Source organism: Temnothorax longispinosus, chromosome 5 (genome assembly GCF_030848805.1).
Source record: "Temnothorax longispinosus isolate EJ_2023e chromosome 5, Tlon_JGU_v1, whole genome shotgun sequence".
In the NCBI taxonomy this organism is placed as follows: Eukaryota; Metazoa; Arthropoda; class Insecta; order Hymenoptera; family Formicidae; genus Temnothorax; species Temnothorax longispinosus.
Window position 1 is genome coordinate 5,973,054 of NC_092362.1, and position 24,984 is coordinate 5,998,037.

The window sequence follows — 24,984 nt, forward strand, 5'->3', positions numbered from 1 at the left end:
TTTTACGCTGTACCTAATGCAAACACGATGGCGTTCATCTGTCAAATCGGAAGCGCGGATAATGAACCGGCAGGCTGAAACAACAGTGTCGGACAGCATTCGAAACACTGGCTAATTCGGGACGGAGAATCAAGTGCTCGTCGAATCTGCGGTAACAAGACAAACGAGCGTGTGCGAGTGTGGGTTCCGATCATCGAGTGAATGTCAGACTCGCGATGCCTACCGCCGAAACTAAATCCAGACGGACTGCGGGATGAAGTGAATAGTGATCCGGTTTCCCACGTGCCGCGCCATTTCCTTTTGAATAGACAAATGGAACGTGCCCGTCGGTCGAACGCGAAACACGTATAGTAAATTACCCAGAGTGTGTAAAAAGGTTTCAAAGCGGATTATGTTGCGGATTATACAGGACGTTCCACACTTGTCGTTGCTTAATTTAAATGATAAATTTTATTCACCCTATTTTAAAATTTATTTGCCTACAATTATCTTTCTATATAAAATCCTTCTAAAATTTAACAATCGAATTAACTGAGATGTCAAAAGAAATAAAAAATGCCGATAATCTTCCATTATCTCGATAAAATTAATAAGATCAAGGAAAAATTACATGGCAAATATGGCCTGTAAATACTTTGTGCCAATCGAGAATTTAAAATAAGACTGCTTGAAAAGTAATTTTAATACCAAACAATTGTTATATTTAATTAAGAGATATCTAATTAACAGTAAAAAGAAAACAACGATATCTAGCGATTTCAAAATATGAATTAATGTAGATGTTTCTTTTATTACTATTATATGTATAATTGTTGGAAAATGCAAAATTACTACTAGTACACTTATCCCTTTATCGCAATTATTTCGATTGACGTCGAGAATACTCGGCACTTGTACCGAATAGACCGTACGAGGTTTGATTAAAGCTGCGAGAAGTGCACTCGAATGTAAAGCGGTGGAATAACGACTATAAACCGGCGGCGTGACACATTGCAAACCGATAATGTACGACGTGCTGTGTTCACGTTGCCTATTAATTTGCTGTTAATGACGCTCGAACGTGAGAAACTAGCCGGGGTTCGCTCTGCGCGAACGACTCTGCTGAAACGCGATCGGATCGTTCTGCGCGAGCCTTTCGATAAACTGTTGTTCAAACCGGATGGAATAGTTTAATTCCAACGTTGCCGGAAAGAGCGGAAAGCGAATGAAACATGACGCGGTAAAGTCTCGAAGGGCGGCTGCGTATTCGACGCTGTGGAAATAATCAAGGATGGAAATGAGGTGAAACAAAGAGCGGAAAGGGCGAAATTTCACGCAAAGTAAGCTGTAATTGATGAAGGTATTTTATTATAACCCGTATGTTGATTGCTGCTCGGTGCTGGTGTTTGTGAACTTTAAAATTAGTGCTGAGAATATATAATTCGTAAAACTATTATCGCTATGTATAAATATAATACACAACTGGCACATTTATAGACAGAATCAAGTTAAATTTGAAGATTACAATTACATTTCCCTTGCGACAAAAATATTTCTTGTACTTTGAAATAAAGTAATTAAAGTTTTATTAATTTTCACATTTTTTATGATAATTTTATTGGTATTAATTATATTATAAAACTTCTTTACAATGTTAAAGTAAAATATAAATTTTAATAAAGTAGCTTCACAAACTTTAATCTCTTCCTTCAAATTAGATATTCTTAAATAGTAAAGTAGAATACATTTTATACTACTTGCAATACACCATGATTTTATATTTCTATTTTTTTTTCTATCTTTTACTAGTATAGTAAGGCAATTCCCTGTTTCGCACAACTCTAGGAACAAAGTTAAGACTAGTTAAGAGTGGAGAAACGACTAACGGACAAGAAAATCGAACGGGCGCGCCTTTTGTCCAGATCTTCAAAGTTTACTTCGTCGAGGAAGCATCCTCGCGAGACATAACGGAATAAATAAAATGAGGAGAAGAGTGGCCTGGAAGCCACAAGGCCGAATGTAGGCGACGGTCGAGAGCCAATAAATTTCTCGCGATTGGAAACCATTCTTTCGAGGGGACATTAATTAAATGGCGCGCCGATGTTATCGCGCGGCGCGGCACGGCGCGTTCACACGTGCAAAGAAAAGCCGTGATTAATAGAGGTCTCGTCCACGCTGAAGAAGGATTATTTTCTTTCCAGCCCGACGCGTGCTGCGCTAAAGATTTTGTGAATAGGCGCCGCTTCTTCTCCGCCGTTTCTCGCGTTGCAATAAGTACTTTTCTCTCACCAGATTTGGAATCGAAAGCAAAGAAAGAAACTTATGAGAAGAGTTGAACAGTAGCAAGAAATGACACAAATATAGATAAGTGACTAAAACAAGAAATTAAAATTTTATAAACGTATAGAGCAAATATTCTTGAAGTTAGGTGATTTCTGAATGATTAAGGTTTTCTTAAGTAACATTTCAGGTGCGATTTGATGTCCACGTTTTTGGATATTAGTTGCGCAATTGCGCGCGAGCCGACTATGAATAAATCATAGGATTCTTATACCTTCTATTAACACGACCCTCTATGTTACGATTAATTGTGTGGAAAGCCGCGTAATAGCGCTACTGCTTTTACCCATTGCTACCTGATTAATACTGCCCCACTTCAAAAGCTCAGTAAAACTCGTAGGGAAGAAGCTGATCGTCTAACGCTTCATCCCAACGTGTACAGTTGCAAATACTGCAAAAACAATTGCACCGATAAATGTTTTCGCTGCAAAAGTCCCTCATGCAGAAAGCTCTTTCATTACACGTGTATACTGCAAGCTTACCGTCATCACATCACGATGAACCTTAACATTACAAATTTCTATTGCGTTTCCTGTAGTACTGATAAACTTAATCAGAATCTCTTTCCGATAAATTCAAGTCCTTCAGCTAAAAGTCCCAGAAAATTCTTGAAACCGGCCCCCATTACCACCTTCCCAACACCAATCAGAGCAAGTAGCACTACTCGCTTTAAATCGCCTGTAAAGAGATCTCCGTGTGTGGTGTCATACTTCTAATCCATTTAAAAATTTTAAAATAAATCCCTCTAAAACCGACACTCCTACTTGTTCTACCTCGCCTACAGAGAAATCCCCGGATGTGAAAAATCAGATCGATATTCCTCGTCCATCTGAAAATTCCAACACGAATTCCCCCGAAGTCAACGTTTCTACTTACTCTACTTCGCCTACAAACAAATCCCCGGATGTGAAGACTCTACAGGTCCAAACTCGCGGCATAAAACATGATACAGAAAAATATTTTGATTTTCAAGAACATATTACACAAATATGCACCTTCAAGAATGTACCAAGTACCTGAAAAAACATTCCAATACTCAGGTAAAATGTTCTGTGGAGATGTCCGTTGAATTCGACATATTGAGCACTTTGCAGACTGAACTGAAGAGAAAAATGCAGAATATCGACAGTGTACTATTAAACATTCAAAAAGAAATTCAAACTCTTAAAGCCCAATGTCAAGAGATAAGAAATAATTTCGTAGAAGTAAAAAATCAACCTTTATGTATCTTAGAAGAAATAGAAATATGGAATTCTTATATAAGGAACTCTAAACTGAGAGACAAGGAAGATATTGAATAGCTACCTATATGTATGTGCTATAATTTTATGGATAAGAAGTTGTCTGTAATCACAACATCGATGCTGTTTTGGAAATTAATATTATGTAACTTCGAAGACACGATCTCTCGCGTACCTTGTTAAAATTCTTCTTGAAACGACAAATTACGAAATATTCTGCCTTCTTTCTCCTTGTGATAAAAGTCCCCGAGAAAACCTCTTTATTTTGCCTTTAAATTCTTTTAGAATTAAACAAATCTGAATCAACAAAGAGTTTTTTTAACATCGCGACAATCGTAATTGCTCCCAAATTCATAATAACAATATAAGTTAAATATTTAAATTAAAAAATGACGTTTTCTACTGAAAAATGCTTCAGATACACGCACACGCACACGTATCGTTTGCGAGGTACATCCCAAAAGTCTCTAATGCACTAGCGGGGCAAAGTGAAAACGAAGAACTCATAATTGCATAATAATTCATAAAAAAAACCGTATTACCGTATGGCAGAGTCGTGTCCGCGGATAATTTTATTTGATTCGTATGCCACTCAAAGTACTTTTTACGTACTTTCGTTTAATGAGCCTTATCAAAGCGAGCCTCGTCTAGATTCCCTCGAGCGAGCTCCATCCTGCTAGGAACAAGGGAAAAAAGCTGCTTAAAAGGTTGAACGAAGATTGCCGTAATTGATAGCATGATAGATCAAAAATGCGCACCGTTAATAGAGACAGGATTTTCTCATTTTGCTACGTATGATGTTCAATTAGGGACTTTTGTAACCAGATTGTGACGGAAGAATGTCGAATAATATTACGAGCCAATCGATCTTTACAAATTCTATAATGAATGATCTCTCGCAGGTAATGTACCTGCAGGTAATCTACCTTAGTATATAGATCGGCGCGTGCGCGAGCGTCCACACGAGTGAACACATACGGATACAGATACCTACATACATTTGCTTCTCGTCGATGCCCGTATTTTGATAAGCAGATATCGATTTCATTATTATATGAGTATAGAACTGAAGAGCTTGATTTTCGACGTGACCAACGCGAACGAATGTATGACATACTATTGCCATAAATAAATATAAAATATATGTGAAATAAAATCATACGCATAGAAAGTGAACGACAATTAAAGACAATTTTTCAATATCTTTCTTCTTACAATTAGCTTCGGTTCTATTTCGCGCGATGTCTGAATGGAATTTCAAACGTAACTGGACACGTCTCTTGTAATCCGTAATTACCAGCACTAATTTATACATTTAGAGATATGTCTAATATATGTGGATATGATTAGACGCTCATAGACGCTCGGTACATCAAGAGCAATCTCCCTGAAGCGAAGCGGCGCGGCACCGATAGGCAAAGCTCGCACGGTCGATTGCGGAAATGTATATACACACACGTTATGTACATCAAGCGTATATATACTGTTTAATATATGATACATCTATCGAGGGTCAGAGCGCGCGCGTGTTTGTTCGCGAAGGCGACGTCGTTGTTAACAAGCGACGCCGACGTCGCCGGGCATTCCTGCCTGATGAGGCAAACGATTGACCCGCGCGCGCGACGGTACATACGAGACGCTGCAGGTGCAACCGAAGCACCCCAATCTGACGTTGCAGCTGCGAGCATCGGGACGCTTTCAAAGGGACAATGGGGTCGCGCTAAACGGCGCACATCGATCCGTGTACCGGCGGAATCCCAGTTTCAATCGGCGAGAGAAATATATAGCTCTTTAAAAAGATTGATTATTTGATTTAAAGCCCGGTCTACAATCAGTCGTATGTCGGAGTCGGATGTCGCAACGTAGCAGATGATCCAATGAGAGAATTTCTTTTTCGGAAACGAATTTTCCTCATTGGACCATCGACTACGTTGCGACATCCGACTCCGACATACGACTGATTGTAGACCGGGCCTTAGAGTTCGAAAATACGTGCCACGTTTTGACAAAGAACGCCACACACACACACACACACACACATACCTACTCAGAAGTGCCGCTTTTGTCCCTAGAATATTTCCGTTTATTTCTTTATAGCCGGAATCCGCGCTATTTCGTCGGATAGACAGTGCTTATGTTCGGCCGGTCTTCAGTCGGTCACGCTGCGCGTCAAGAATTCCTCGCGAGATTGCACGCGAATGTTCACGGAAGCTGGATCGATCGTGTCCGGAAACGATAGGGGATATTTCCACGAAAGTGCATATGAATGTAGGAGGAATTCGCGAGAACAAATCGAACGCCGGTAGTACATATTTACTGCATTGTCGCGCAACGACAAGTTGCAATGTATTCACGATTTCGTTTGTGCCGTTTTACCAACAAGTCCCAGAGCAGATGACTAGGATTAAATATTTAAAAGGATTAATTTATTATCTCTCATCTGGGTTTTTTTGTTCAAATTTAAAATTGATTTTTTTTATCGACGTTACATTTGAATTAAATTATTCGGGATATGCATATACATATATTAGCGATAAATTTCCAAAAAATATAACCCGAAATCGTAAACACGGGAAACAAGCGTGAATATTGACATATTTAAATTTATAACAGAGCTAAAATATAGATAATGATATGATAAGTCGATAAATGCAATGTCTTGCGATACGATCGCATGGTCATAATTATAGTCACCACTGTCGGCAGTAAGTGGAAGCCAGCTCTCGTGGCTCAATTATATCGGGTAGCCGCGTTGTCCTCGGCAACAAAAGCAACGCCCCATCGGAGCGAAGTATCGATATATTGTCAGAGAGGGGCCGATTAAGTGGGCCATTTCCGAGTGCTCGTTGCCTCTGTCTATTGTTTCCGAGAGAGGCCCCATTTGCCGCTCTCGTCCGAGCCGCGCGCTCTCGTTGGCCGAGCGCGAGTGAATCGGAAAACAACAACGAGAGGAAAAAAAAAGAAAAAACCAGATGGCTGAATGAATTTTTCAGCGAACTGTTACACCGGATTACGCTGTTCATGCGATCATTGTTATCTGTTGTTGTTGTACCCGATAACAAGAGGCAGATAAACATTTTTAAAAGGTTTTATGCCACTTGCTGCAAAATGCAATGAAGAGTTTTGCGGAGCGATTTAACGGACTGATTCGCGCGTCTGAGAGCCACGTGAGATTAGATTTATATTTTATTAGTGGGGTTATCTAATTCGTAAAACAATAACGTATCATATTGGATCTACTGCGATATCACGCGCGCACACACGCGTCACGACTGAAAAACGTTGAAAAAGCCGTGGCAAATATTTTCGCCACAAAACGCGTCACCGGTCCGCGACACTTTCCGGTACATGTTGCACGGTAAATCTCACCGGAAAATTTAGCGGTTTGCGAGCGCAACGGGAGATTCGAGCGTGCGAGAAAGCTGGTTTCATCTCGGTGCCGCACCACCGAGAAAATATCAGTCGTCAACATTGGCCGGCGTATTAGTGCTGGCGATATTGCGATAAGAAGTAAAAAATATTATTCCCCGGATATCCAATTTACGATCGAGATACATTTTGGCAGTTGCGGTTGCAATAAACGCGACGTCGGAAACGCGCCACGCTGGCCATTGCGCGCTTATCGCAATAATTCGCGAGAGTTAGATGCAGTTCATCGTAAAACGTAAAAAAGATCAAATTCCCAATACGATTGATGTTTTGTTATTCGTCACATAAGTATTAACTTTTTACGGAAACTCTAATAAGACTACGATTTAAAACGAGTTAATTGAGAATTGTATTCAATAATTTGTATAGGCATGTGCCTACCACTAATCTTTAATCTGATTAATATTTTAACGATATAATAAGTAGAACGTATTACTTTGAGATAACAATGCTACCTTAAACTTTGAACATAAGCTTTAAACCGCACAAGAAAAGATAAATTTTTTTATTATAGAAAAAGTTTGATCCATTGTATTATTGTTGTAAAAATTCGGTTTCCTTGAAATAACGATATTCGCTACCTTAGAAACCTTAGAAGAGGAAATTAAACACGTCGATTAATTGTTGAAAATTAATCCGCTGGTAGCGAGCTTCGTGCGGTTCGCATGTAAAACCGCGGGGAGAGAGTTCTTCAGGGTAAATGCTTGTAAAGTACGCGTTTCGCTCTGTAATTTCCACCCCGGGTATGCGCGCCCTTATACTTGCCGTTTAACTCGGTTAGGCTTCGACCCGGTGCGCCAGAATACAATAGGCTTAAGGAATAATTACGAGATTGCAGAATTATTGCTCAAGAGATTCCCTTACCCATTCTTCGACATTACATCATTCCGCCGCTCGGGGAGCTATTAAAACTCGACATCACAATAGCCTATTCATTCGATTTTACCCTCTGTTTGTGTTAAACCCATCGCATATGCATGCAAGCGCATGTACATTCATTGCAATAAAAATTATATTGCATCAAAGCTGGTTCTTGCTCTCTTTACAACTATAGAATTATCAAGGGAGTCAAAATGATTTGTTTAACATTTTTTTAGATAATTATTATTTATTTGCAAAACATTATAATTTTTGTTTCTCTGACTTTTTAATTTTATAAATTTATTTTCCCTTTTTTTATTTTGCCCTTATTTTCATTTTTAATCTTCGGTAGTTGTAGTGTTAATTATAATGTATAAAAAATTTTTTAAAAATAATTTTCCCTACTTTTATTTCATTTAAATGGGAAAGTAACAATTGAACTATGAAGATCTTTTATTTTCGTAAGACGTGCTCTAGAATCGTTTGCCTTTTGGCTATAAAATCAGCATTGTTCGCCACTGATAAGCGTTCCATTAAATTTCATATAACGATCGTTTTATACGTACACTAAAACTGCGTCAAGTGTGCCTATGAGACATTTGTCGGCGATTAGGATTGTCGGGGATAAGACAAGCGGGTGAAGGGACGAGTCTCGTCGCGATCGCGAACGTGAAAGCGATAGTCGCGCGACACGCAATAAAGTGACTGCACATAAAGACAGTTCCCACCGATTTGAGTTAGTTGCCCGAGAAAGAACGCCCGAAACAATACGCGCTATACTAAACGCAACACTAAACGGCGAAACGTCTACAAATCGGAGAGATTGCGGCTTCGTCGGTCGGATACGGAAACATGCAAATAGAAGCGTTGCAACAGGTGTAATTGACAGAGCGACTTGGAACCGGACACGCGCGATCTCACCGCTTGTGTATAAGTCAACGATTCTATGCTATAAGTTAAACAATATTCGTTGACACATGATTTCGCGTGAGAATTGTCCTACGTTGGGATGGCATTCGTGGTCATGCACTGTTTGATCGTATACGCTCACGGATTTGCGATTGTTCGACATTATGCATTTGTACATCCCGTGATCGTTTCCGATTACGGAACGTCGCTCTTATCAAACGGCTTTCAAAAAGTCTACAATACGCTAATAATTCAGATTCTATATGCCTACATATGTACAGATACATACGCACAGATACAGATGTGTATATATGTATATGCCTGTGTGTATATATGTATATATGTATATGTCTTATCTCATGACGATGGAGGGCGTCGCTCACTGCCGGGTTTATCTCCATCCATTGTTTTTCAAACGAATAAACGCGAGCGTTTCATTTATTGCTTCTCCCCCGCCCCCTCATCGCCATGTCAAGATAGTAAAAGTCTCCTAAACTACGATGGGATCTCCGTGGAGTAACTGAACACTGAACGTTGTGGATTTTTCGATTTTGTAAGTGTCACAGTAAACTCGTTTCCCCGTCGAAACTCGTCGATTCAACTCGAATTACAAATACCTACTGTTGGCATCATTATCCTATCGAAAACCAATTATCTTACGAACGAGAACCTGAAAAGCACTTCGTAACGTAAATCAGAATGTGAAAACTTGTATAGCAATGCAATAAAGTAATCGAAGTGACTAAAATAAAAAAACTATTTAAATTCATGAAACTGCCAGAAATGATCGATAAATAACTATAAACTATTGAATTTTTATTTTGTCGCTATTTATATCAAGCATAAGAAAACTGCTTTTGAAAATTGATTGTCCCAATTTACGAAGCAGATCCACGTTATGGAACAGAAATTAATTTGTAATTAGGTCAGCCTTCAATCGGTGAACGCTCATGCAAAGTGCAAGTTCTTTTTATAGCTGCAAGTGCAAAATCTCCGTATATGCAAGTATACTTGCAACTTGACCACACGTGACTGTGCGTTATATCTTTCGTTTCCTGTTTCATTAAACATTCTCTCATAAAGAAATTATAAATACGACATAACTCGTGTTATGTCTCGCAAAGCGAAGGAATTATCCGCAGAAATTTATCTGTTTATTGAAAATTCGACACTTCTATACTAATTAAAGATACTTTATTAAGCTTTAATATTCATTAGCTTCTGCGACATATACAGAGTACATTTTTGATGAAAATAACGGCATTTTCATGAAAAATGTATCGCAGATAAAACGAGATAATTATATTTCGCATTATTAACCATAATTTTAAATAAGCGATACTGGAAAATTACGGAGATTTTGTTTCAAAATTCATAATAGCGTACGTTTTAACAAGCTCGTGAGAGATAACCGGTCGTAACAATCCTGATAACCTTTTTTTTTCGCTTCGAATGTTCGCTACACTGGCGCAATTTATGCTCTGCGTTACAGAATTACCCGATTATCAACTGTCATAAAATTATTCTGAACTTGCGCACTGATACGATAAAATTTACGCGATTTAACAAACAAAAGCTCAGCATAAGAAGACATATGTATGTACAATTAAAAAATTTCAGAAAACGCTACACTGAGAAAAAAAATTGTTAATCCCAAGAAATATTTAGTTCGATACGTTCAACTAAACATTTTAGTTAGTTAACTAAATATTGGTTGTTTCAACAATTTATTTCGTTTCTTTAATCAAGAATTAATTAATTCAACTAATGTTTAGTTAACTAACTAAAATGTTTAGTTGAACGTATCGGACTAAATATTTCTTGGGATTGACAAATTTTTTTTCTCAGTGTACTTTCATATACTTTCGACGCCTCTCGTTTATTTATTTATTATAGAATAGAAATGTTGTAGAAAATGATTTTTATAATTCATTCTCTATAATAACGAATAACACTTGCATTTTTTTTATGACGCTGTTAACTGAGCATCTTGAGAAAAAAGCCAAACTTCCAAAATTATAAAGCAGTTCCATTTATACTATGTTTTCAATCGCGAGAGCTACGCGAGTCATTTCATTAACAGTCGTGAAAAAGAGCTCGCAGAAGAGCTCGCTTTCGCTATTCCGCGGCAAACTTAGTATTGCGCGTTCCAAGGACTATTTGCTATGCCAGCCAGAAAATTGGAGAAGTTTCCGCATTCCGTCGGGATTTCCGCGCGGATTTCGGGCGCGCGTGTACTGATTTCCGAAATATTCATACATATTGGCGCCGACTGTCACGAAATTTATACGCGGCACATCGGCCGAATACCTGCGAATTTCTCGTGTGCATCCGCGCATCAGAGCGCACATGATCACGCACCGAATCCCCCGCGTCCTATACACGCGTGTGCAGCTAATCGCAAGAGGCACGATAGAAATGTTCGACGTGGTTTCCGTTACCAATGAAAAGTAGATACAGGATTTGTCGGGATTCATTTCCATTCGAATGTACTGACATTTCGAATACTCCTCAACCTCGATTCTTTTTTTATTATATATGATTTACACATACTTTTGCTACTGATTCGATTAATGCGATAAAAATATCTCGATGGAAGAAAAAAAATTGAGTTGGGATTCATATATACGTTAATATATATATATGTATGTATTTATTAACGTAACAGGATCAATGAGATTAGTCATATCGAACATCGAGAGAACTATTTTCAAAAAAATGCATTTTAAAGCCATTTAAAACCATTTTCAAATCACATCAAGCATTTCTTTTAGCAATTTATTTTTTATTTCTGCTGGTTCCACTTCGATCACTGCAAATTCAACAAAATGATACCTTGATATCATGTACAGAATTTTAAAAAATTATTATCTTCATTTCAAACCTTAAAAGTCTTCTTTTTGAAATGCTATTTTAGAAATTGACAATTCTTTTTCATCTAATTATCATCACGATTCAAAATAACAAAATTTGAAAACATATATAATATAAAACCATTTTTAAAAGAGAAAAAAGAACAAAATGTAAACTTAAAAATTGTTATTATCGTAGAGAAAACTTGCATATCTATCTTTTCTATGGCTTTCTTCGAATGTTTGGCCCTTGAAATTTCTATCGAACGTATTTATAATGTATTCCGGAATGTATTGCTAGACTTTAATCAAATAATCGATATTATCTGAAATTAACTTGAGAGAGAGCATGAAGTACATAAATGCATCACGGAATAGTCTAGAACATCAAAGCAATAATTATATCGTCACATGATTATGCAATACGACGACAATATCTCCACATTATTTCATTGACCGTAACAATTAGCTCTGCATTATCCCTTCAAAGGATGATCGCGTCTATGTAGAACGTCTATCGGGAATCACGGTCGGAATGCGTAAGCAGAATGCAACGGCCATGCATGCAAGCTCGGGCATGCGGAGAAGGACCTCGCGCGCTATTCGGAAAGGACTAAACCACCAAAGACACCGTTCCTGTCTCAGATTATCCACCCTTTGTAGTGTATGCAAAAATATAGCGTGCACATAGCTCTCGGTGTAGCTCCAGAAAAAATTGAAATTGTATTGAAGTTGACTGAAAATTAATCGGTATAAAATACACTCCATTGCAACTGTGAAATAATTTTGATCGGAGACCGTCGATTTTGCTGGTCGGCGAGCTCATGATTTTACGGATGAACGAGAGCTCCGTTCGATTGCGCCGCTTTATAACGCGTTGCGAAGGGCTGCGTGGAACATCGTCGCTCGTTTAATTAAGAGTACTCGCGGAATAACGAAAGGCGTTCGCCAGCGGCGAGGCGTTTTAGTGGCCATAAATTTCCAGTGCAGTCACATAACTAGGTAAAACGTATGTCGTAACAAGAACCGGACGCGCTCGCATTCGACCAGAGAGAATGCAATTATAAAGCCCCTATGCGTGTTACCCTCGCGCTGACTGCTCGTTAAAAAGAAGGTAAATTTTATTTTTAAGTTTACCTGCCAATGAAGTTTTGATTCGCCCGCGGGAGGTCATTCTTTTCTATCCTGATCTATCTTGAAAGAATAAGATATATACGGCTTGTGTATGATTTTATTATTTAATTGGTTGAGATATGAACAAAAATGGTTTTAAACTATATGCTTTCTCGATGCTATTACAACTATGATATTAAAATGATGCATTATACAATATGTATCCTTGATGTTTATAATTGTTTTCATATCTTTTTATAGAGAAATCTCTTTAATATAAATATACGTAGTAAATTCCTGTTGGAATTTCCAAATGGACCAAAAGTATCGATCTGATTCTTCACATCCGGGGATTTATTTGTAGGCGAAGTAGAGCAAGTACTGCTACTTGCTGTGGCTAGTTTTAGGGGTGTCAACGGTGTGGAACTTTAAACTGAAGGATAAAAATTGATCAGAGAAAGATTCAGATTAACTCTATCAATACTACAGGAAACACAATAGAACTTACTATCGACTATGTTCATTATCATATTAATATAGTAAGCTTGCACTGTACACGTGTAATGCATAAACCTTCTGCAGGGACCTTTGCATTGAAAACGATGACTGGCAGGCTTCGTATAGTATTTGCAAATGAACATGAAACAAATAATATCTCGTGACTGCATCATAAGATGCATCATAAGATGGAGAAAGCAGGTCACTCGAGGGACGATCGCCAAATTTATCGTTTGAAAACTGTAGCCTGTCGATACAAATATGACTGTGTGAGAAGGACAATCGTAAACACAATCGAGGCGCGAACATTAAAGACAGAATACCATGTGTATCGATAGCAATTCAAGCAGAATTGCAAGCTCGTTACCTGCGAGACCACGTCCAATTTACAAAAAATCCTGTTCAATTCCCAGAAGTGAATTCCCTCCTGAGAGTTTAGCAGTTCAGGTCTATAAACTGTTAAGAGCGATTCCACCGGCGTTTTCGGTCAATAAGACGGTCATCGGAGACGAGAGGATCGATCGGTACGGCACAAACGAAACTCTAACTATCCTTAATTGTGATATATATTCACTTCAAAGATCTCAACGGTGCGTCCAGACCGTCGAATTCAATCAGTACAAACAGTTCACATCATGCACTCACAAGAAGCTGCGGTAAAGTTAAACTAAATGCTCCGCAAGATGTTAATACAATAATGACGGAGCTCGAGAGACACACGATTCCGCGCTTAATGTCTCGCGTTAGGGAACATGTCAATATTTTGAGACGTACGGAAATTTGCAAAAAAAATTGTTGCCTTCTATTTATGAAATTCGTTTCATGTTATCAAAGTTTACCTCTACCGTTTTCTTTTAAAATTCTCCATAATAGATAAATAATCGATATACATATAAATAAATAATTAATATACAACTCTGCTTTTATTAAAATATATCTCTTTAATTATCATTATGTAATAATACCATTGTATTTTATATATACATATAATAAAGATGTGCATTTCTCACAAAGAAAATAAGTTTATATTATTCGAGCACAATAGATAAACTTTTCCTGGAAAATATAAAAAGAGGATTGCGTTCGCTTTAGAATCTTTAGATCGAAAATCGCTGAGTTGGGTAAACATTTGATTGTAAAAAATGTCTTAAAAGATGCACATTTGACTTGAAACATTTTAAATGAATAAAAGGTTCGAGGGAAATTAAAAAAGAAAAAGCTTTCCGCAGGCAATATTGTGGAAATCGTCTCTACATACGTTTGAAAATGTATTATCGCTTAGCGACCTACACTATCGAAAGTACTTACAAGAGAAGGCATAGTGATTTTATAATATTCATAATATCAGAAATTATAATAATATTATCAGATATGTCAGAAACAGTACGTGTTAGCGTAATCATCCTACAGTTCTATAAACGATGTAGAAAACTGATCAGGCGATCTGTTAGGATCACTATTCGTTTTGTGGAGATCAGCGATTTTTAAAAGGGAGAAAAATGCCTCAATATCCCTTGAGCACGAATTTATACGGGCAAAGAACGCCTTTCTATCGTTAGGAAGAGTACTTCCCGGATGCGTACCGGTTACTAGCCTGTATAGTATCGGAAAGTACATTTTATTTCGCAATGAAGCGCTATTGTAACTCACATTTACATTGCGCATATGTGTACTTATCTGTTTACGAAAGTGATATTAAAAAAGACTAGAAAACTGCGTTGTATATGTATTGCACGTGTGTAACGTACATATATTCTCGAATTGAAAATGCAGCAATAAAACACAAATAGTTACTTTGCGTCTTGTAGTAAAATGTATATAAAATTCCGTTTATTTTATATTTTATACGAATTATAATTATTGCGCAATTAAGTTTTCAAGACAGCAAATATGATTTATAATATTAATATGCGCACAATAAAAAAATTAATAAGAAAGGAAGAAATCTAATTCGTTGAGATTATTTATCATAGCAATCATAGGATTACAGATTTGCTCAAATAGCTTCAACTAAAGTAATCACAAACGGATCACTCACGGAGTAATAAAGTCAGAGCGTAATTTTGCCATATCTCTGCGATCTACGTGGCACCACAGCGAGTGTCGCGGGGATATTAATTCGTGATAAAGTCCATAATCCTTGTTTGCAAATTTATGAACAGTGGATTGACAAGCGTAAAGCGTGATTCTCGCCGAGAGGCACAGAAATTCGGAACAAAAGGGATTCCTGCTCTGTCAAGTCAGGTCAATCACTGATTCGTATCGCCCTATAATACCTTGACATACGAAATCTATCTGCGTTCGCTGTACGCCAGGTGAATAGAATGTCAAATATCACAAGATTTAATCATAAAATCAAAATTTAAGCCTGTGTTTAATAAATTAAAAGAATATATTTGAAAAAGAACTTTTCAAGGAAGCTATAGTTATTATACTTGAAATTTTTGCCGAGTCTCAAAGATCTATGTGTGTACTTCTAGAATTAAGAAACCACACATTCGAGCTATTCATAAAAATACTTTTGCTCCAAAATTATTTAAAACGGTTTTTAGAAAGAAAAGAAATGTATAAAATTGACAATATATTTAGTAATAAAGAGAATAATTGAAATAAGTAAAATTAATGTAAATAAAACGTTATACCATGCTGGTTTTGTTGATATAAATTCAAACGTTTTCACCTATGCTCATAGAGCATAAGGAGAGGTTAATTACGCTGACGTCGCATCGCGACCCTTCACGCGAGAGTATAGTGTTACGGTATGCTATTATTTATTACTGACATCATTAACCCTTGGCGCTTAATATAATGTGATGGAACAACTTATATTCGCACATAACAGCCTTATAAGCTGATTAAGAAAAAAAAATGCAGAATTAAAAGAAAGCTTAATGAGATTCAATATTATAATACTAGAATTTACGCTTCTATTATTTCTATGTAAAGATTAGAATTCTTCTACATATTATAAGAAGTAAATTTCATTTTAACAATAAGATAAGAAGTTAAACCATAATGAGTAATATGTATAATGTATACATAGTCACAACAACTTTAAATTGTATTAAAATCAGTTTTATAAAAATTGATAAATTCTTCGAAAAATTAACCTTATAAATGTAGAGAAATATATAAATTATTAATCTCCACATCTAATTTAAACTTTGCCTTAAAATAAAATTTCAGTCAGATTTTCACGTTAAAAATTATTACTTTTAATGGAAGAGCATAATGTTCAAAATTAACTCTAAATTTTATTGGCGTAATCTAACATTTTCCACAGCGTCATATTAAAGAATATATTATTAATAAATTGATAAATAAAATATATAATAAATGCTTAATATAGTGTAGGATGCCAAGTTTGGCGGTTGGTTGTGGCGCGTGCGACATTGATCACGCGGGATCGGCGTGACACGCGAGTCGCGAGCGTGCGAGTGTCCTCTGCGCGAGGCGAGAGACAAAAGCGAGCGAGCGTCTATATAAGGAACGTAGCGAAAGACACAGTCCGCGAGTTACCGAGAATTATATTATATCCGAGAACTATTATATTTTATATCACTTCTGAATATCGATTAAACGATCGCATGTTAAAAGATCTATCCTCCGCTCTATTTACCCGCATCATATATCCGCATCATATCATATCCTACAATAGACACAATATATAAATAATAATGATAAAATTATATAATAACAATAAGATTATAATAAAAATCGTTCAATATTTCTCTTTACGTATGTGAAGAGTTGATAAAGTTCGGTTAGTATAAAATTATCATTACCTATAGCCGCGAAAAGTCATCGTACGAGTTAAACGCGAATATTATCCACTCTCTCACGTGATTTTACTCGCTCATTAAATCTTGGATATAGCCTTCTCTTTGCCGTCGATACGAGAATTTACGAGCAATACATCCGCATTGCTTTGTAAAGGACGTATACATCCTGCGGAGAGTGCACTCTCATCGAATACGTGACGGGGCATCGAGGGTTCGCCGCAGGGCCAGTGCGGCGTTCACGTGTCACGCGTGTCGCAACACGCGCGTGTTATCGCGCAAAATGACACGCCCGTCGCGGACGCGTAACAGCCGGATGTAGGTTGGACGCGGGAAGACAGGAAGAGCCACGGAGCGAGGCTCTGGTCGACGTGACATGAATAAAAGATCGAGCGCATGTGTCTCGGGCTACTTTTCTCGGCGCGCCGATATTGACTGTCGTCTTGACGTTCGCGCTTCGATATCGTCCGCCGAACCATTCGTCGTAATTAACCCTTGGAGTGCTTTTTCAATTGTTTTTAGATCTTCGCGCTCAATGAATATACAGACTACATACTGAAGCGAAACATTTGCAGTTTATCGCGTACCTATGTACGCCGTTCTCAAAATGCGAAAGTGACGGCCAGATTATTCGATATATCAATGAATTTTCTTGCTAAAGATATCAAAGATCACTCATTAAATTTCAATTTTATATCTTAATATAAAATTCTAAATGGCAAGCAATATTTTATCATTTATTGGATTTTTGATCGCTTGTTATCCAAAAAAAAATCAACTTCATATTTCACTAAAAACACAATATGCAGTTTCGAGTTTTCGTAAGACAGTCATAATTCTGAATCAATTCTAAAACATTAACAAAAATATTTTATTATTATATTATTATAGTGGCATATGATAGTTGCAAATTTGGGCAGACCGTGAATACGTGGGACCGATAAACAATATGGATGGAAGAAGAGAAGATAACGAGCTATTCATCGGCCATTACGTTTACAATCCGTACCCGAGATACATATATCGAGAATTAATTTTACAGCCTATTCGTCCCTATGCGTTTTGTTTGGGCCACGGATTTATTGTTTTTTTTTTTTTTTTTCGTCAGCGCGTGTAATGCATACGTTATGCGCAAAGTGTTTTCAGCGCATCGCTGATTTGCGTTACAAAGGCAAGTTTTTAATCACACACACGCGAGTAAGTGACACGTGAAAAAAAAACGTGCGAATTTTATTCAACGGTGGCAAAATAACAATCCTTGGATTCAGATACGGATATAATTTGTAACATAATAGTTTTTAACATCAAACACAAAATAAACAATGCGTAAACTTTTTGCATTAGAAATGATATCCGGAGAGATCCTGCCTCATTCGTACGAGAATATTTTGGTACGTTCTTCCCTGAAAATAAATCTTTGTCGAGAATTGCCTGAAATTTACCTTCGAAATGAAAATCATCAGATGAAAGGATTATAAATATTCCATATTCATTTCAACATCACGATTATCCTTAATGGTCCTTTATTTTAACTCAACCCGTAAATATTCAGCCAATTTCATTCACGTTAAAGCGCAAAAAGATAAGAACGTAATCGTCGAAAGTGCCATCACGTTCGTATTTCAAAAAGCTATCAAAAAATGCAATCGTCGACAGTTGATGACAAAGAACGCGGTGAAAAAGAAAGAGAGGTGACAGGAAGTATAAAGGAGGGACAAGGCGATAAATTATAATGATGTTCGACGCGACGCATACCGAAAGGGTTCTTAATGAAAGACCGTAATTAAAGAGTCTCGCGCGCGAGTGAGGATTCCCTCAAACTTCGTAATCTCGCTTCCACGCACGGCTCTTTCCATGCCGACGACAATGGACGTGCAAATGTGTCACCGCCACTCGTTATCCGCGAATTATTTATTCTACGCCCGTCAATATTGAATTTGCCCCTATTATTGAAACATCCCGTCGGTAATTCGCTTCAACGCGCGCGCCGCTCGTAATCGCCGAATCCGCTTAATTTCATCAGAATCGGCGAATTGAGCACAACCGGAAACCGCGCATCTCCGAAAAACGGTATATCGCTATTTTCCTCGCGATTTACGCGCGCGCACCCTCCTGTAAACGCATAAAGTTCTTTAGTATTTAGTTAAAATTGTAATATTATTTTACAAATGTTAGATTATAATACGAAAATTCCGAATAAATATAATATAAAGAATAATATACAAAAACCGTTAACTCTGAGCAGAAATAAAAGAGAGAATATAAATTGATGCACCAATAAGTATACTTATCAAAAAATTATATAATTATTCCATTGCATCAGCAAGTAGACAGCATTTAATATCTGCGAATGGTAATATATATTTCACAATGTATAGCAATAATTTATATATATTAATCTACATAAATGCGATTTACATTCTCCATTTTATTATCCCTATACATAACAAATAATCTATTGTGATTTACTAATCCATATGTATATTTGTCCAAAATATATTATACTCGTCGAATTTAACGAAGATTTATTTCTGTTATTTATCATTCTTTTATTTGTAAGAAAACAAGAACGTTTTCGCATTAATATAACGTAGCAACCGCAACATCGATTAGCGTCAGTCTCGAACTCGGTCGCTGTTATCTAATAAACAGCGCGGCATACATAATAATTTAATGCGCGATGTTCGTCAAATATCTTCAAAGTTGCAACGCCCGCCAATTCCCTATCCTTCAATATCAGCCGAAACTTCGGCCATTACTTCCAGGATTTGTGCCACGAAATACAAACATTAAATGTAAAGTCGCTCGTCATCGTGCAACGTCGGCCGCATGACAATGGATATGCATCACCTGCACTGATATAAGATGCGAAAAAGTTGACGAAGGTGAAGAGATTGCGCCGCGAGAGGCAAGGCTGGCGTTAATAATTGGACGTTTCGGTACTAGCCTCACAATCTTCCCGAAAAGATTTCATTTCCCTTCGCAGAAAAGGAAGAGACGTTGAATTCAATTTTTAAAATAATTCACAGCTGGCTTCTTCCTGGCGACAATACGCGCGAGACAACCATGAACGCAAAGATAACACGCGCACTCGAAAGTATTCTTTTACATAAAGTACAGTATATAATGCGATATCTTATTGTACGGTATGAAAAGCACCTAACGATTCAGGTATTGAATAAAATATCTGGAGTAAGTATAGATTCGCGTAAGGGGGGAAACTTCTCGCTGACGCACAAGAATATCTTGAGATTCTGCGGAAGATCTATTTCTACCTAGAAGACATTTTCCATAAATAACCGTCGATGTCTGTCTTTGAAATCAACAGAGCGAGACTCACGCAATATATTTTTCTAGCAAAGTATCGTGCCGGATATTTCAGAAGATCTGTCAAGCAGATACTTCTGTTCCTATTGCTTACGAAAACGTCGCGTGGGTTGAAAATTTAATCGAGTGCCGGTAAAGTAATACATACGGATCTGGGTCGTTTCGCCAAAGGCGGTCGCGCGCTTTGCCGGCGTGCAAATAAATAATGCAAAAAGGTTGCGGGCGTCTCTGGAATGTTATTTTATTTTACTTTGAACGTAATTCGCAACTCTACATATTTTTTCGGTAACTATAGAAGACGGAATTATATGACTAAAGTTCGGTAGGAATGCGAGATCCTGTATTTTATAAATATGATAATCGACTGACTACATAAAATCCGAGGTAGCTTGTAAAATTGCGCGTGATATAGCATATTAGAATAAGTAACAATGTATGCACGCATAGAGAAAAGACCATTACTATAGCAAATTTCCATTATTTCCTGCACGCTATACGTGTAGAATTCATTTGTATCTACATACGTCAGCTTTTAATCTTACTTATATTTTTTATGCACTTGAGATAATTTATCCCGAAATACTTAATAAGGAACAGCGAATTAACAAATAAAACTCGTATTTCAGGTAACGTGGATCAGACGAAAAGACAGACAACTACTCACATTAGGTAGAGACACACATTCTATAGACACACGGTTCGTTGTCGCAAACAATCGCAACGGTCCTAGCTGGAATCTACTGATTAAGAACGTCAAGCAAGAAGATGCGGGTCTTTACGAATGTCAGGTAATATGTGATGTTCACAAGAAAATATGCTATTCCCGAATAAATAGGGCCATAAGTAAGGTTGTAATCGCACTGTGATATACATTATGTCTTTGTATAATATTACTCGTAAAAGAAATTAGATATATTTATACAAACTCAACTATAAACTTAGCACAAACCTAACTTTGATTTATAATCCGTAAAATCTTGATAATTCCGAAAACATTTGCAAATTGTGAGAATTGATCTCTTCACCCACAAATTATATGACACTTTAGTAGATCTCATTTGTCACTTATCAATTTTCTGTAAATAAAATTAGTTTACAATTTACTCAAATTAAAACGGGTGTGTGAAGTTAACAACCCTATTTTAAAATTCGATAGTTCTGATTACAGTTCCAACTTCTTTTCGAACAGTATAGGAATATTTTTATGTTTATATCAGCATAAATTTATGCTGATTGAATGTACGTGTTTTGAATACAAGACAAGTACCCTTTTTCCCCACAAAAATATCCAATTTAAAAATTTAAGTGAGTTATTTCGACAAGTATTGCTATCGACTGATTCTTAACACAATTTTTCTCCTCTGTCCGTAACGGAGTTTTTCAACCGTAAAAAATAACAAGCGGGAGAATTGCCAGGTTGCACCGATCTTTACTACTGGCCGCATGCATCAAATGGCTGGTGTTTATCGGCTCAGTAGTGAAAACCGATCGCGGTCAGACAGCAGTAATATTGTATATTCAATGTGTTAAACCTATCAAATAATAACAGTTCCCTTGGTAGGGAGCTGTTATTTGTAGAGAACCTGTTGAGTATCCCTCTTAATGTGATATATTAACTTAATTATACTACAAAGTAATTATATGTAATATCTCACTAGAATTCGTTCTTATTTTTGCAATGTGCTGTTTTATTCTTTCTCATGCATATACGTATATGTATAATATATGCATAAAGAACAGTATATTTTATAAATCATAGTTCTCGTTTCGCGATGCTCTAATAAAATAGATTCAGACGGCACCAATGCAGCAGCGATTCGTGCGATTGAACATCACAGAGGCGTACTCGGTGATACCGGGTGGGCCGGATCTCCACGTGAAGCAGGGATCCAGCCTGCGTTTGGAGTGCCAGCTGATGGCGGCCGCAGAATCGCCCAGCTACGTGTTCTGGTATCGCGAGGCGCGCATGATAAATTACGACAACGAGCCCGGCGTTAGATTCGAGCTCAGGCAAAATGGCTCTGTGCTCGTCGTGGAGAAGGTGAAGCTCTCACACGGCGCGAATTACACGTGTTTGCCGAGCAATGCCAGACCAGCTCACATCATGATACATGTCATCGAAGGTGAGCAATTGTTCGACTTGTGATTTATTAATCTTCCGATTCCTGGATACTTAAATAATTTTGTCTGATAAACAGATTGACATAGATTACTAAACGACTCGATAGATGCGGTGATAATATATAACGCACTCGATCTTATCAATTTAATATTTAGTATTTAGTCATAATAAAGAAAGAATAAATATACTATTTTCTTAGGTATAATTACATTGATTCTACATATGCCAAGATTATACATTGCAGACTAAAATATAACGAAAATTTAAAAAACGTATATTGATTCGGCTGTTTTTTTTTATCGTAGTATCGAAGACTCATCTTTATATCTCGCAATTTCATTGCAAGCTCTTTCCATCTCAGCTCTTGAAAAAATTTCTCTCGTCGATCATCGAAAATGCTGAAAATCAAATCCTCTTTCTCCTCGAACCATTAAGAAGACATTTTTTTTATTTATGCTTTCACGTATATATATATATATATATATATATATACGCGTGAAATCTGGATTCGGGTAAAAACAAACGTAGCCAATATAGGACAAATTTTATAGAGCGTAAAATCTGCGAACCACCCTCAATCTCGGAGGATCGTAGTATATAGGACAGGTCGCCAATTTTTTTAGTCCCAACAAGGAAAGTTAACCAGTATCCTACTTCGGCTGCTCAATTCCGACCGGGATCAACGGGCGACCATTTCAAGTTTTCTATCTATATATTGACGAGGGAACGTACATACATTTGCAATATAAAACGCGTATACACAGTAATAACTAAACTAGTGACATAAGAAATGAAGATTCTTCTTGTCAAAGAGAACTCTTTGATTTGCAAAAACGAGTCATTTCTTTAATTAATTTAAATTTCTCGTTATTATTTTAAATTAATACATTTTACTCTGTTAATATTTTGCTTGCTTTTCGCTTAATGTAATTCAAAAACCAGTAATTTGCAGAAATCAATAATTTGCAATATTTATACGATGTATCCTTAGCAGAGCGCAATCGATATAAAATATGCTGCCAAAATTTGATCAGATATTTCATAAGCACTCTGTACGTCCAATTACATTTCTCTCGCTCGCGTTTGATCCCGTCAAAGTATCTCAACTATTTTCACAGAGGAGGAGAAACCGGCGGCCATGCACGGAGGCGATCGGCGAAATTCCACGGCGGCTACGTCAAGCAACATCATACTGACCCTCGTGGCTCTCCTGATTATCGCAGATATAAGACGGTGCTTCCAGATTCTCATCTGCCACGCCACGTGACTATCGCAAACCGACACTTTCGTGAAGCCGAAGCTCGCTGGGAGAAGTTCAAAGATTTCACGATCTTTTTTTCAACGATTCAAAACGCCTCGCCGAATCCACGTATCGAAAAATCATGGCCCTTAGCTCATCTCATATCTCGCGAGCTGAAATACTCTGGCGATGAAATCCAAACGTGAAGGAAGATGTGACAGATTCCGCGTGGGATCAAAGAAAAACCTATTTGCGAAACTTGAAGCGAGAGATTCAGCTGCAGACAGTTTTCCAAGAGTCTGTATCCCCAGTGGCGAAATCTAAGGAGGACTGTGAAGTTTCACGTAATCATGTAACTTTCGTTTAAAGAAACGTCTTATCCAAGTGACACTACTTGATAGAAACTCTGCTTGAACTCGTAACGAGTGAATAATATTCGTGGAATGAGATTTGGATGTCTTTCGACGTGGACGAATTTCTTCGCGAACTTCAAAAACTAAGTTGCCTTGTGTCGTTGGTCATCATAAACTCGCGCGCATTGAAACAAAAGTTTTTTTTTTCGCGAAAACTTATCATTTCTACTATTAAAATATCTTCAGAAACTAAATTTTATCAACCGCTTGAGATAAAAATACCACTTATTTTCTTTTAGTATAAAATTTTCAATCCTTTCTGCATTTCAAATATACGGAAATGTAATTTGTTAAGAAATTGTACAAAGAAATAATACAGAAAGTTGAAAAAAAATAATAGAATAGCCCATGACCTAGCAATATGTATTTGAAACTAACTTTTTAACAACAAAATTTAAAATCTTTTCAGAAATCTTCACATTTCATAGAGATAGAGTATTACATTCGCCAAATACATTACGTCTTCGCGAATAAGTCTAACGATGAAATCTCGTCGCAAGGGAGTCAACATTTCATCATGGGAATCAGGTATTATTTGCTCCTTATAAGTCTGGCAAGTTTCTAGCAAGCAGTTTAATGCAAATGGGATATTGAGTTCTGTAAACAAAAGTTGTGTCTTAGTACGTTCTAGTTAGCTTTCACCAATGTTGATGATAATAAACTCTCACAATTTAGCATTGTAAATATTACGTAAAGTTATTTCACGAATGCATGCATTTAGGTTTCAAACAATGATTTTTAAAAAAATTTATCGACGCAAATTATAAAATCAAATTCACATTCGAAATTGTGTTCATAAATAAACTACCAACCAACAACTTGAATTTAATCAGAAATAGAAAAAATACTTTTACCCGCACGACTTACACGCATACTTGCAA

At 37.0% G+C, this 24,984-nt stretch overlaps 1 protein-coding gene across 2 annotated transcripts in view; it reads left to right on the forward strand.

Annotated features, from left to right (window-relative positions):
* LOC139812694 (fasciclin-2) overlaps positions 1-24,250 on the forward strand; it is a 49,755-nt gene extending 25,505 nt beyond the window's left edge. For both annotated transcript variants that reach the window (XM_071777739.1, XM_071777740.1), the window contains 3 exons: positions 20,955-21,116; positions 22,118-22,451; positions 23,569-24,250. In XM_071777739.1, the coding sequence (XP_071633840.1) occupies positions 20,955-21,116; positions 22,118-22,451; positions 23,569-23,717 (645 nt within the window). In that variant the 3' untranslated portion in view covers positions 23,718-24,250. The remainder of the gene's footprint in view (positions 1-20,954; positions 21,117-22,117; positions 22,452-23,568) is intronic.
* Positions 24,251-24,984: the final 734 nt, after the last annotated feature.